Raw genomic sequence first — 12,031 nt, forward strand, 5'->3', positions numbered from 1 at the left:
CTTCCTTTCCTCCTGCCTTCCATGCAGGTGAATAAAGCAGGTGAGGATGTAGGTGCAGTAGCATGAGTTGGGTTAGGTGGTCAGGGAAGGTGACACAGGTGAGGAGGAGCCATGTGGACTCCCTGGGGAGAGCTGTCCAGCAGCAGGAACAGCAAGTGCAAAGGCCCTGAGGTGGGAGTGTGCTTTGGGTGCACAGAGAACACTGCAGAGCTCCACGTGGCTGGAGAGAAGCAGGAAAGGGTGGCATGACAGGAGGTGGGCAGAGGGATAAAGGGACATGGATCATGGGGAACCTTGTCAGGGATTGTCAGGACTGGGGCTGTAACTCTGAGGGAAATGGGGAGACCCTGGAGGGTTCTGAGCAGAGGAAGGATGTGATCTGACCTATGTTTGAACAGAATCCCTCTATCTGCTGTGTTGGGATTAGACTACAGCGAGTGAGGACAGAAACCAGGAGGCAGCCAGGAGGCTACCGCAGCAATGGAGAGGAGAGGTGACGGTGGATGGGACCAGAACATTCCAGGCCTGCTTTGAAGGTGGACCCAACAGGATTTGCTGATGGACTAGATGTGGATGTAAGAGAAAGAGGAATCAAGGGGGACGCCAAGGGTTTCTTTCTGAGCCTTTGGAGGGATGAGCTTTCATCTCCGGAGTTGGGATGGGTTGCGGGAAAAGTAGGTTGTGGGACATCAGATGTTTGGTTTAGCACATGACAGAGGCTGGACAGATGCAGAGGACAGCAGCCACCTCTCCCTTCTTGAAATTCATCCCTTGGCCTCCACAATGCCTCGTCCTGCTTCCTGGATGTTCCTTCTCAGCCGCTCTCTCTGGCTTAATCTTCTCCTCAGCCCATAATGGGGGTCCTTGGAATGCTCTCTGGGCCTTTCCCCTTCTTCCCAGAAAACTCAGGGAAGGGAGGAAGGGAGGAAGGTCTGAAAAGCTACCATGGGATCTCCATAATGTGAAGTCTCACTTTTCCACTGATAATTCCCTAACCCAGAGGTCAGCAAACTCCTTCTGTGAAGGAGAAATGGCCAGAGAGCAACTGTTTTAAGCTTTGTGGGCCATACGGTCTTGGTCACAGCTGCTTAGCTCTGACCTTAGAGTGCAAAAGCATCCATGGATATTAGGTAATTGCACAGAAGTGGCTGTGTCTCAATAATACTTAATTCACAAGAGGAGATAGTATTAAAGTATTATACAAGGGGAGGAGTGAGCCTTGATGGGGTCTGGGAGAAGAGCTTTCTAGATGGCTGGAGTGTCATGTGCAAAAGTCCTGAGACAGGAGTGTGCCTAGACCCGGGTTTCTCAACCTGAGACTGTTGGTAGTTTGGACTGAATAATTCTTTGTTGTGGGGCTGTCCTGTGCACTGTAGTATGTTTAGAAGGACCCCCAGCCTCTACCCACTAGATGCCAGTGTCATCCTCCACCAGTCGTGACAACCAAAAATATCTCTAGACCTTGCCATTCACTATGCTTAGTCATAGTTTCTAACCCCTGCCCAGTCCCTAGCTCCAGATGCGTGTATCCTGTTTACTGGTGATGTGGGTTGACTGTCCTCTCTGACGCTCATGTGGGAGCTTGATTCTGTAGAGTCCCACCAAGAAGAAGGCCCTCACCAGATGTGCCCCTGGACCTTGGACCTCCCAGCCTCCAAAACTGTAAGAGATAAATTCTAATTTCTTTATAAATTACCCAGTTTCAGAATTGTTATGAGCAACAGAAAATGGACCAGTACAGTTGGATACCTCTGTCCAGATGCTTTGGTGAGGACCAGAGAGGGGAAGCAATTTGACCAATGTCACCCAGCAGGGCAGGCAGAGCAGGACAGTAGTCTGGGTCTTCTCCTGTAATCCCTGCCATGACTCTCTGCCTCTCCTTTGTCTCTATTTTCAATCACTTATTGATTTATAACTATTTATTAAATACCTGCTATGTGCTTGACCCTGAGCTTGACCCTTCCTCTCCCCTACTTCCCTGCCCCCCTCTTTCCCTCTATCATACTGTCCATGGATCAAGGAAGCAAATGCCCCTGACTACAATGCCTCCCTGTCCCAAGAAGGCCCCGAGACCCTCACCTGCTCCCCAATTGGGGTGTGGACTCCTGCAGGGAAGCTGTCCACGTCTGGCCACAGGGCACAGGCTTCCAGGACTCTCTCCAGCCATGGTGGGTCCAGCTCCTCCCTGAAGCACACGTTCTCCACCACGGAGGTGTTCTGGACCCAGGCCTCCTGGGGCACATATGCCACAGGACCCTAAAACACAACTCGCGTTTGGAGATGGAGGTAGGAGCCAACTGACGAGTAGTGGGAGCAGGGCTCTTGGTGGTGGGTGGAAGGTGAAGGGAGTGAATGGAAATGAACTTGGCTCTGAGAGGGAGGAGCGAAGAGGCAGTCGAGAAGGGGGCACTTTCAGGATGGGGACATCCTAGTGGCCTCACCTTGATGCTCACGGACCCCTCCACCTTTGACAGCTCCCCGAGGAGGGCAGAGAGCAAGGAGGACTTCCCTGCCCCCACTGGACCCACGACGGCCAGCAGACAGCCCTGGGGCACGGTGAGCTCTAACCTGGCAACCCAAGAGGAGAGACATGTCCCTGGTTAGGGCCTAGCCCACATCTGTGCACAATGGGTGAGCCCCAAACAGAGCCAGACTTCCCTGCTCGTGACTCTGGGAGGACGTGCGGGGGTAGTTCTTCCCTCTCCCAGTCCTTGTCTGGCTACTCAAGCAGCCACCTGCCCACATCTGTGCACATGCACATGCACACACATGCAAGACACCACACACACATCGCATGAGCACACACAGGCACACATGCACAACACACACACACAATGTGCACTCACATCCACACACCTGTGAGTGTACACACACATGTGCACACATGCTCGTGTGTATATATATGTGTGCACACAAGCATGCCGCACACATGTATGTGCATACCACGTACACACCTGCAGGCATGCATGTCTGCCCACATGTGCACATGCACACACAGAGTTGACTGGTCCGAAGGTGTGACCAGCACTGTCTCTCATCTGGGCTCTCACTATGGGCTCCTAACTACTCTCCCTTCTTCTGCCCCTGTCCGGTCCTGTCGTGTCCTGCAGCCCATCCTCCACCCAGTGGCCAGTGGGACCAGTTAAAACCTGTCAGATCATGATGCTTCCCAGCCAAACCCTCCAGTGTTCCCATTTCACCCAGGGTCAAGGCCCAAGTCCTGACACTCCTGCAGCTCGGCCTCCACCACATGGACCTCCTTACTGTTTCTTGAACTCAATTGGCCAGTGGTTCTAAACTGAGGGTGATTTTGTTCCCCAGGGGTCACTTGGCAAGGTCTAGAGATATTTTTGGTTGTCACGACTGGTGGAGGATGCCACTGGCATCTAGTAGGTAGAGGCTGGGGCTCCTTCTAAACATACTACAGTGCACAGGACAGCCCCACAACAAAGAATTATTCAGTCCAAACTACCAACAGTCTCAGGTTGAGAAATCTGGGTCTAAGCACACTCCTGTCTCAGGACTTTTGCACATGACGCTCCAGCCATCTAGAAAGCTCTTCTCCCAGACCCCACCAAGACTCACTCCTCCCCTTCACTGTCTCAGCTTGGATGCCAAGCCATCCCTTACTACTTATACCCCTTACCCTGTATTCCCATTTGCACCTCACCCACCATCAGGATGTCACCCCCCAAGAGCAGGGCCTGGTCTGTTCTCTTTGCTCTGTCCCCAGTGCCTAGAACAGGGCCTGGGCACATAGTAAGTGCTCAATAAATTCCATAAGGTGAGAGAATGACAGCACTAGCACTGCCCAGGTATTTTCTTTTCCTTAGGAAGTCTTGGGGCTGGCAGGGATTTGGGGCCAGAAAAACCCAGCCATAGAGTTGGGAGTGACAGTGACCTGGGACTGATATGGGAGGCATAGAAGTGGTCACAGCTGGGGCCGACCCTGTGGCTCACTCGGGGGAGTGCAGCGCTGGGAGCGCTGTGGCGGCGGGTTCGGTTCCTCTATAGGGATGGCCAGTGTGCTCACTGGCTGAGTGTGGTGCGGGCGACACCAAGCCACAGGTTACGATCCCCTTACTGGTCAAAAAAAGAAAACAAACAACAACAAAAAAAAGAAGTGGTAACAGCTGACCAGGCTGGGCCTTGAGGCTCTTCTTGGCCAGGCCTCCCTTGGCCAGCCTGGGAGGTGAGGGGTGTCTCACCTCGATGGTGGAGGCTCAGATGCCCTGACCCCCCTCTGCAGGGGCTCTTGCTTTCCCAAGACTATGCCAGGGCCAGTCCTGGGAACCTCCCCGGCAGCACCCAAGCCCAGCCTAACCCACCCTCCCGCCCCAGGATGGACACCCGCACTGTCTCTCAGGGAGGAAGGGCAGGAGCCACATGCATCTTCTCCTGTAAACGTGAAGGCAGTTACAGGGGAGCTGGGCTGTACCTGTGGAGGCAGGGAGGGCTGTTCTGGGACCAAGCGAAGGTGCCATCGTGCACTGTGATGCAATCCTTCCCGGCAGCTGCAGGGCACAAAAGGCCAGTTCCAGGAGACCCCCAGCTAGTTTGTCTCCCCATCTGGGAGACCTCCAGGCATGGCCCCCAGAGGCAGCAGGCTGCAGCACTGGCTTGTGTGACCCTGCAGTGGTCCCGTTCTCTCTGTGTCCCATGTCTATTTCATTTAGGGGTAGGCAAACCATGTCTCAGGGACCAAATCCTGCCTGTTAAAATAACACTGTGGCTAAAATAACACTTAGGGGTCTCTGGTTGAGGACCCATGTGGCCCTCCAGTGGGGATAATGGCACAGTCATCACAGACCCTAAGCTATTCATTGAGCAGCTTCCGAAGGCCATGTGCTTGCTGTCCCTAGTGCAGCCCACATGGCAGTCCTGCCAGAGCTGAGGCACCAGCCCCACCCGGCAGTTCGGAATCTGAGGCCTGGAGGGGAGGAGTTACTGTCCAGGGCCACACAGCTGGGAGCAGCGACCTGGGATCTGAACCCAGGGCTTGGACCTGGATCCCTGCATCACGTCAATTCAGCAGAAGGAAGCTGCACCCAGCTGAAAATGTGTTAGAGCTTTGAGTCATCTCAGAAACACCAACTTTGAATTACTGAAAGGCCTCTTTGCTGACTTCTGTTTTTTTCCCTATAATTGTAATAATAATTAAAATGCACTGATACTGACTTTGTGTCTGGCCCTTTTCTAAGTGTGGTACTTGAACTCATTTGGCTCTCACAACAACCCAGTGCAGTAGGTGCTGTGATGATTATCATGCCCATTTTGAAGATGGAAACAAAGAGGCTCAGTGAGATTAATAACTTGCAACTATCAGAGCTGGGGCCAGGATTTGGATGCGGGCCACAGGTTGGGCATTTAACCATTATGTGGGTGTTTTCCAGCTAAGCAAGTTGACCAGATGCCTCAGTTACAACAAGGAGGGGTGGGCATCTTGACCTGGTGATGGGTTGCCTTCCTGTTGCAGCAATTCAGTTAGCATCACTAGACCCACAGGCATAGGGTGAAAATGGATGGGACAGTGTGGAGAAGCCCAGCTAACCAGTGCTTGGTGAGTCTCATAGTACAAGTGTGTTTGTAACTGTCTGATTTTATTTTCTAGCTGGACAAAAATGTTGCCAAGCTTATCTCCCTGGACTTTCTGCATGAGGGCAAGGAGCTGGTCTGTTAGAGTCTTCACTGCTGGACACCCAGAATGGCATCCAGTAGGTGCTCAATGAGTAGTGGCTGAACCATTGGCAGAAAGAAGAGCACTATGGTGCCTGTTACCAAGTGACTTGCAGATGGCATGACTGCATGTACCATCCCATGGCCGGCAGCCCCAGCATCTCCCCCTAGTGGGGACAATGGCTTTCCATCTTTGGGCAGGGGCAGCCCTGCCAATCCCCCCACCCTCTTGCTAAACTCAGCACTCACAGCATCCAGAGGGACTTGAGTCTACAGCACCAGAGTCAACTTCTTCCAGGCAGAAGAAGGCAGCTAGACGGTCTAAGGACACCCGGGCCTGGGGAAACCAAAGCCCCAGGTTACCTAGCCAGAAGAGCAAAGAATTCAGGCTTTGGGGTGTCGGAGCCTAGAAATGTGTGGCAACAGCTTTGTGACTACCAAGCCCTCCACATTTGCAAGGCGTCAGGACAAAGCTTTTGAGGTCACAGCAACATGCACATGGAGGTGGTGACCTTGAGGGTGATGGTGATCTCCCAACTCCTTGCTAAAAATTAGTAAAATGGAACAATCAAGCTACCATTCTGCAGACAAGACCTGGAAAGAAGATGGTGGCTTTTCTGAAAGCATCAAGCCATGAGACAGAGTAATTTCAAACTTTGTCCACCTTGGGGCAACCTCTTCACTCCCAGCCACAGACCCAGTCTTGGTAGCTAAAGCAGCAGCTATTTAAATACAGCTATGCAACCCCTTCTAATTTTCATCAACGCCCAACAAGGTACCATGTGAAAGGACTAGAGATAGCAAAGGAAGAGAAATAAAATTGTTTCGTATAAAAAAGGCAACCAGAATGAATTCTTGCATGTGCAATGGCTGGACTGAAAAGCCTGCATATTTTGAGGCTGTTTGCTGGGGTCCACGTTGCCCTCTGGACAAAGGCTTCTCCATTCCTGACATCTTCCTGCTGTACTCGCTGCCCCTGTCTTTTCTCTCCCCTGTCTCCCTTCCTCTCCTCCTCTGCCAACGGAGCCCAGGCACTGCCTGCTGTGCCCCTCCCTGGTGGCCTCACCTGGACGACGGAGTGGATGGAGAAGGGCAGGAAAGCCTGGGCCTTGTTGAGAATGTTGAGAACCGTGAGGGTCACGAAGGCTTTCTCTGCATCCATGGCATTCTCCTCGGCCACCAGGATATGGACAGCGAACACAACCAATGCCACCTGGGTGAGACCCATGGGGACAACAGTGAGACTGCTGACCATGGGTAGGGAAACCTGGCAAGCTGTGGCATCTCCAGAGATCCATAGGGCTAAGCTGTAATGTCGACATGGGTCCCCCTCCCATAGATCTCACCCCCATTCTGCTAACTCCAGTCCTCTTCCTAGGCATTTCTGAAATACACAAATGCATCGATGAAGAGGGATGTATGTGTGGATTCAGGGCTTTAAGGATAAGAAACTCTTGGTTCCGGGCATTGGGGAACACTGCAGTTTTCAATCTTGGTAGCATTTTTGTGGTTCTCGACATGGGTGGGACTTGTGATTCTAGGATCCCATGGAAGATGACTCTGAAGCTGCAAATATCAGCAGCACTTGAGGCTCTGGGTGTTGGTGGCATTTGTGGTTCTCAATGTCACTAGGGATGGTTCAGTTCTTGGCATTGGTGACATCTTGGTTCTAGGTGTCACTTGATGATGATGGTCACTTGAATGTCACTTGGTGTGCTGGTCACTTGGTTTGATAGTTTGATGGTCACTAGGAGTGAAGGTCACATGGTAGGATGGTCACTTGGTGTGATGGTCACTCTTATGTGATGTCCACTTCGTATGAAGGTCACTCAGTGTGATAGTCACTTAGTATGATGATAACCCAGTGATCTTACTTGGGGACCCTCCTAGTTCTAAGCGATGGTACTGTGGCTCTGAATCTTAATTGTGTTGGTGATGTCTGTTGTTATAGCACATGACCCCTCAGGCTCTAGATCCTCATGGAAATGGTTGTGCCAATCCGTGGTGGCACTCACCATCTAGAGCTCTCAGATGCCCTCAGGTGCTGCTGATACCTGCATCGTCAGAGTCATGTTCCAAGATACTCTAGAATCACAAGTCCCACCCATGGCTACGATACATCCACATTTAAGGCTACTTATCACCCACCTTGAATGTTTTATGTTTAGATTATATTCCATAAGCAGTGGTGAGTCATTGTAGGATTGTTTGCAAGGGCATGACTGAAGTCAAAGCTGTGCATTAGGAAGGTGAATCTGGCAGCAATTTGTGAAATAATTCAGGGAATGACAGGACAGGCACCAGGTCGAGCGAGAGGGTGGCTGCAGTCACCTGATGGCTGGTGTCAGGGAAGCCACAGTGCACCTGGGGCTCTATTCCTGCAGCTTCCTGCACCTGTTCCCTCCTCCCCATGCCAGCAGAAGCAGATGTTCCAGATGCCTGGAACTCTCAGAAGGAGAATGACAGCCCTTACTGGCCAGCGCCACCTTCACAGGAAGGATTTGATTGATTAGCTAATGCAGCAGCAAAGAGGGACCCCGAAAGAACACGACCCAGGCTGGGTACATTGTGGTGAACAGAATGGTAAGATTTGGCAGATCCACCTGCTTCCTCTCTCCCTCCAACCCCAGTACCCCCTCCCCCAGCCCATACTCAGCATCGAGACCAAAGTGACATCACCAGAAATGTGGACACTTGGAAGGACACCAAAGACACGGAGAAGAGGAGGCTGGAGGTCCTCAAGGCGCCCAGCTCCTGGCCCCGGATGTGCAGGACTCTCTGCAGAAAGGCTCCCTCCCAGGCGTGGGACTTGACGGTCCTCATGTTCCTGAGGACCGAGCTGGTGAGCCGCGCCCGCGCGTCCTTCTGCCTCATTTGCTCTTCCTGGGACCAGAGGGAAGAGGGAAGAGGACAGGGTCAAGTCTAGAATTCTCTTTCCTCACAAGCCCTACAGCCGCCCTTCAGCAAATCCTGTTGATCCTGTCTCCAAGCCAGGTCCCAAACCTGTCTGTCTCTCAGCACCTCTGCCCCAAGGACCATCTTGTGCTTGGTCTGCTGCAGGAGCCTCCTCCTTGTCCCCAGCTCCGGATGAGTCATATGGAGGAAACACCCAATGCCCAGGGGACAGAGGTGTGGTGCCACTGGGAAGGCTTCCTGGAGGTGTGGTGGTGCCTGAGCTGTGTCTTAAATAAAGAGGAGGTGGGTGCTGGATAGGTAGAGAGTGGTTGGCTGGAGGTGGGGCTAGGGCAGAGGGAGGGGAGGCACTTGAGATGGAGGGAACAGCAAAGACCCAGCAAAGGGAATGGCAAGAATCAGGGGAAATCCAGTGTGGCCAGAGGAGCCAGGAGAGGTGGCTGGACCACAATGGGGCTTGTGGGTCAGGCAGAGGCATTTGGGGTCTCCCGTGTTTCACCACAGAGAGGTGATTGCATGGAGAATGTCTCAGAGGAGGCCACACAGGAGGCTGGAGAAACAGCATAGGCGACAGGTAGATGGGTTGACTGGGACAGCAGGACAAAGAGAGGCAGAAGTTTATTCCTTCCTCCCTCTCTCCCTCCCTCCCTCCTTAGTTCACAAGCATTTACTGAGCACCTTCTATGTGCCAAGTACTATTCTAAATGCTGAGTCTGCTACAATGAACAATCCTGGCTGTTGGGAAGCTTCCAGTCTAATGAGAACAAGACAGGTATTTATTGTCTGGTCAGTAAGAATGTGATAGGTACTATAGAAAAAATTAAAAAATAGCACAGGTAAAGGAACTGCTGGGGAAGGAGAGGTGGAGGTGAGGGAGGGAACACAGGGACGCCTGGGGTGGGGGGTGGTCCAGGCAGAGAGAACAGTAAGAGCAAAGGTGGGAGGCCAATGGGGGAGGGAGAGGGGGAGAGATGAGGTCAGAGGGCATGAGCCAGGTCACGGCGGCCTCATGGGCGCTGCAGGGTCTTCGGCTTTGGCTCTGAGGGAAACAGGGGTGGCTGGGGTCTGAGCAGCGGAGGGGTGTGATTTATTTCATTTTCACAGGTCCCCTCTGGATGGTGAGTGGGCATCCAGAAGGGGTGGTAGAAGGGGTGACACTGTGGATGCATTCTGGGGAGTGAGTAAAAAAGAGGCATCAAAGCTGACCCTGGGTTTGTGGCCTGGACACTGGAGGATGGGTGCCATGGGGGCATAGGTCTGAGTGATGGGCAGACTCACACCATAACAAGGACAAAGCCAGGCTGTGGGCCTCCCATCCCCCTCCCCTTCCCCATCTCCCCAGGTCCTGAGGGGCCTCTATCTACTTCCTGCCTGGTTGTCCCTTCTCCCAATGCCAACCTGATGGTGGTTCCTCTTCTTGCTGATGATGAAATTCAGAGGGAGGAGGCTCAGGAAGACTGCGATAGCAGTGAAGGCAGAGGGTCCTAGGAGCTGGGGATAGAGAGAGAGGTCAGGATGTCATGAGACACCCAGGCCTGGCAGAAGACCCTGAGGGATGTGTTCAGGCTTGGGTCCTAAGACAGGGATGTCAGAGAATCTGATGAGAGCAGCCCCAGGTCATGGGACCAGGACTCACTGGGGTGCACAGAAGGAGATGCCTGCTGTGGGCAGGGACCTTCTTTGTCAGGCAAGGGACAGTCCACCTCACGTGATGGGGAGGGGTTATATTCAAGATGGGGCATGCATATAGGTGGGTGGGGCAAGGGGGTGTTCCTGGCCACAATGGTGAAGTAGAGACTTCTGGAATTAGGATCTGGGTTCATATCCTGGCTCTGACACTTGCAAGTGTGGCCTTGGGCAAGTCACTTACCCTCTCTGAGATGCAATTTCTTCATCTGTCAAATGGGAATAGAGTTGTTCCCACTGCCTATTATGATTAGTTATTATCCTAGTTCTTCATTTTACTCCTCATGAGACTTGTCACATTTAGCAAATAAACATATAGGACACCCAGTTAAATTCGAATTTCAGATTGAAGAGTGAGTAAGTTTTCAGTGTAAGTATGTCCCATGAAATACTTGGGACATACCTATACAAAAAGTTATTCAGTTTATCTGAAAGTCATATTTAACTGGACATCCTGTGTTTTCTCTTTTAACCTTACCCCCCCACCAGCTTTGTGACTTTGGGATAGTTATGGTCCCTCCTGGCTTTGATTTCTGTATCTGGAAAACATGGAAGTGGGAGGTAGAATAAATAATTCTTAAGTTGCTATGACTTTCTGAGATTCCTCCAGAGGTTTTTGGGACCCATTCTCTAGACAAGCCCACCCCAAGTCCAGTTCGTGGGCCTCAGTTGCCCCTTTCAGCCCCTAGGAACATGATCTAATCTGGGGAACTGAGCAGGCCAGTTTGTTTAATTTATGCAGCAATGACACCACCCAGTGGCCAAACAGAGAAGCGCCCAGAAGGCTAACGGCCCACAGCCAGGACTGGAAAAACACTCAAAAGTGTCCCCTACTTCAGTGAGGAACTACTGAGTCCCCCAGTGCCTGGGCCACAGAGGCACTCACAGACAACTCTGATGTTGAATACGGTTGAAGTAACCATACAGAGACTACACTACTGCATCTACCTGGAGCCAAAACTAAAACATTCCACCCAATGGTCAATATAAAACACATCTACAGGATGGAGTCTCTCTCCTCAAAAGCCACTCCAGATTATTAGAAGAAGCAACTGTTCCATCAATGACCAGACATCAACTTAGGGATACTAGAAATATAAACAAAACAAAACAAAACAAACAACAACAAGAAAATATGACACCCCCAAAGGAATACAATAATTCTCTACTACCAGACCCCAAGCAGCAGGAAACCTATGAAATGGCTGAAAAGGAATTCCAAGCAATGATCTTAAGGAATCTCAATTTACAAATAGATAGATACCTTAAAAAAGAACATAGCAGAACTCTAGGAACTGAGGGATTCATTCAATGAAATAAAAATCAACTGAGAGCTTAAGCAACAGTCTAGAGCAAACAGAAGAAAGAATTTCTGATCTAGAGGACAGGCTTTTTGAAATAATCCAGGTAGACAAAAAAAAAAAAAAAAAAAAAAAGAAAGAAAGAAAGAAGAAAACCTACAAGATCTATCAGACAACCTTAAGTGTACAAATATCAGAAGCATGGTGTTCCAGAAGGGGAGGAGAAAGGAAAAGGCACTGAAAACCCATTCAATGAAATAATAGCTGAAAACTTCCTAGGTATTGGGAGAGATATAGACTTTCAGATCCAAGAGGCTCAAATATCCCCAAGCAGATTCAATTGAAAAAGGTCCTCTCTTAGACACATTGTAGTCAAACTGTCAAGTAAAAGACAAAGAGAGAATCCTAAAGACAGAAAGAGAAAAGTGTCAAGTCACCTGTAAGGGAGTCTGCCC

General features: G+C 51.1%; 1 protein-coding gene across 1 annotated transcript in view; it reads right to left on the bottom strand.

Annotated features, from left to right (window-relative positions):
- Window positions 1-12,031, bottom strand: part of ABCC6 (ATP binding cassette subfamily C member 6) — a 50,912-nt gene that overhangs the window by 20,967 nt on the left and 17,914 nt on the right. The window contains exons 11-17 of the mRNA XM_063100498.1: window positions 9,988-10,080; window positions 8,356-8,559; window positions 6,743-6,889; window positions 5,926-6,013; window positions 4,439-4,514; window positions 2,442-2,568; window positions 2,080-2,256 (exon numbers count right to left, since the gene is read on the bottom strand). Of these exons, the coding sequence (XP_062956568.1) occupies window positions 2,080-2,256; window positions 2,442-2,568; window positions 4,439-4,514; window positions 5,926-6,013; window positions 6,743-6,889; window positions 8,356-8,559; window positions 9,988-10,080 (912 nt within the window). The remainder of the gene's footprint in view (window positions 1-2,079; window positions 2,257-2,441; window positions 2,569-4,438; window positions 4,515-5,925; window positions 6,014-6,742; window positions 6,890-8,355; window positions 8,560-9,987; window positions 10,081-12,031) is intronic.

This window comes from Cynocephalus volans, chromosome 6 (genome assembly GCF_027409185.1).
Source record: "Cynocephalus volans isolate mCynVol1 chromosome 6, mCynVol1.pri, whole genome shotgun sequence".
Classification (NCBI taxonomy): Eukaryota; Metazoa; Chordata; class Mammalia; order Dermoptera; family Cynocephalidae; genus Cynocephalus; species Cynocephalus volans.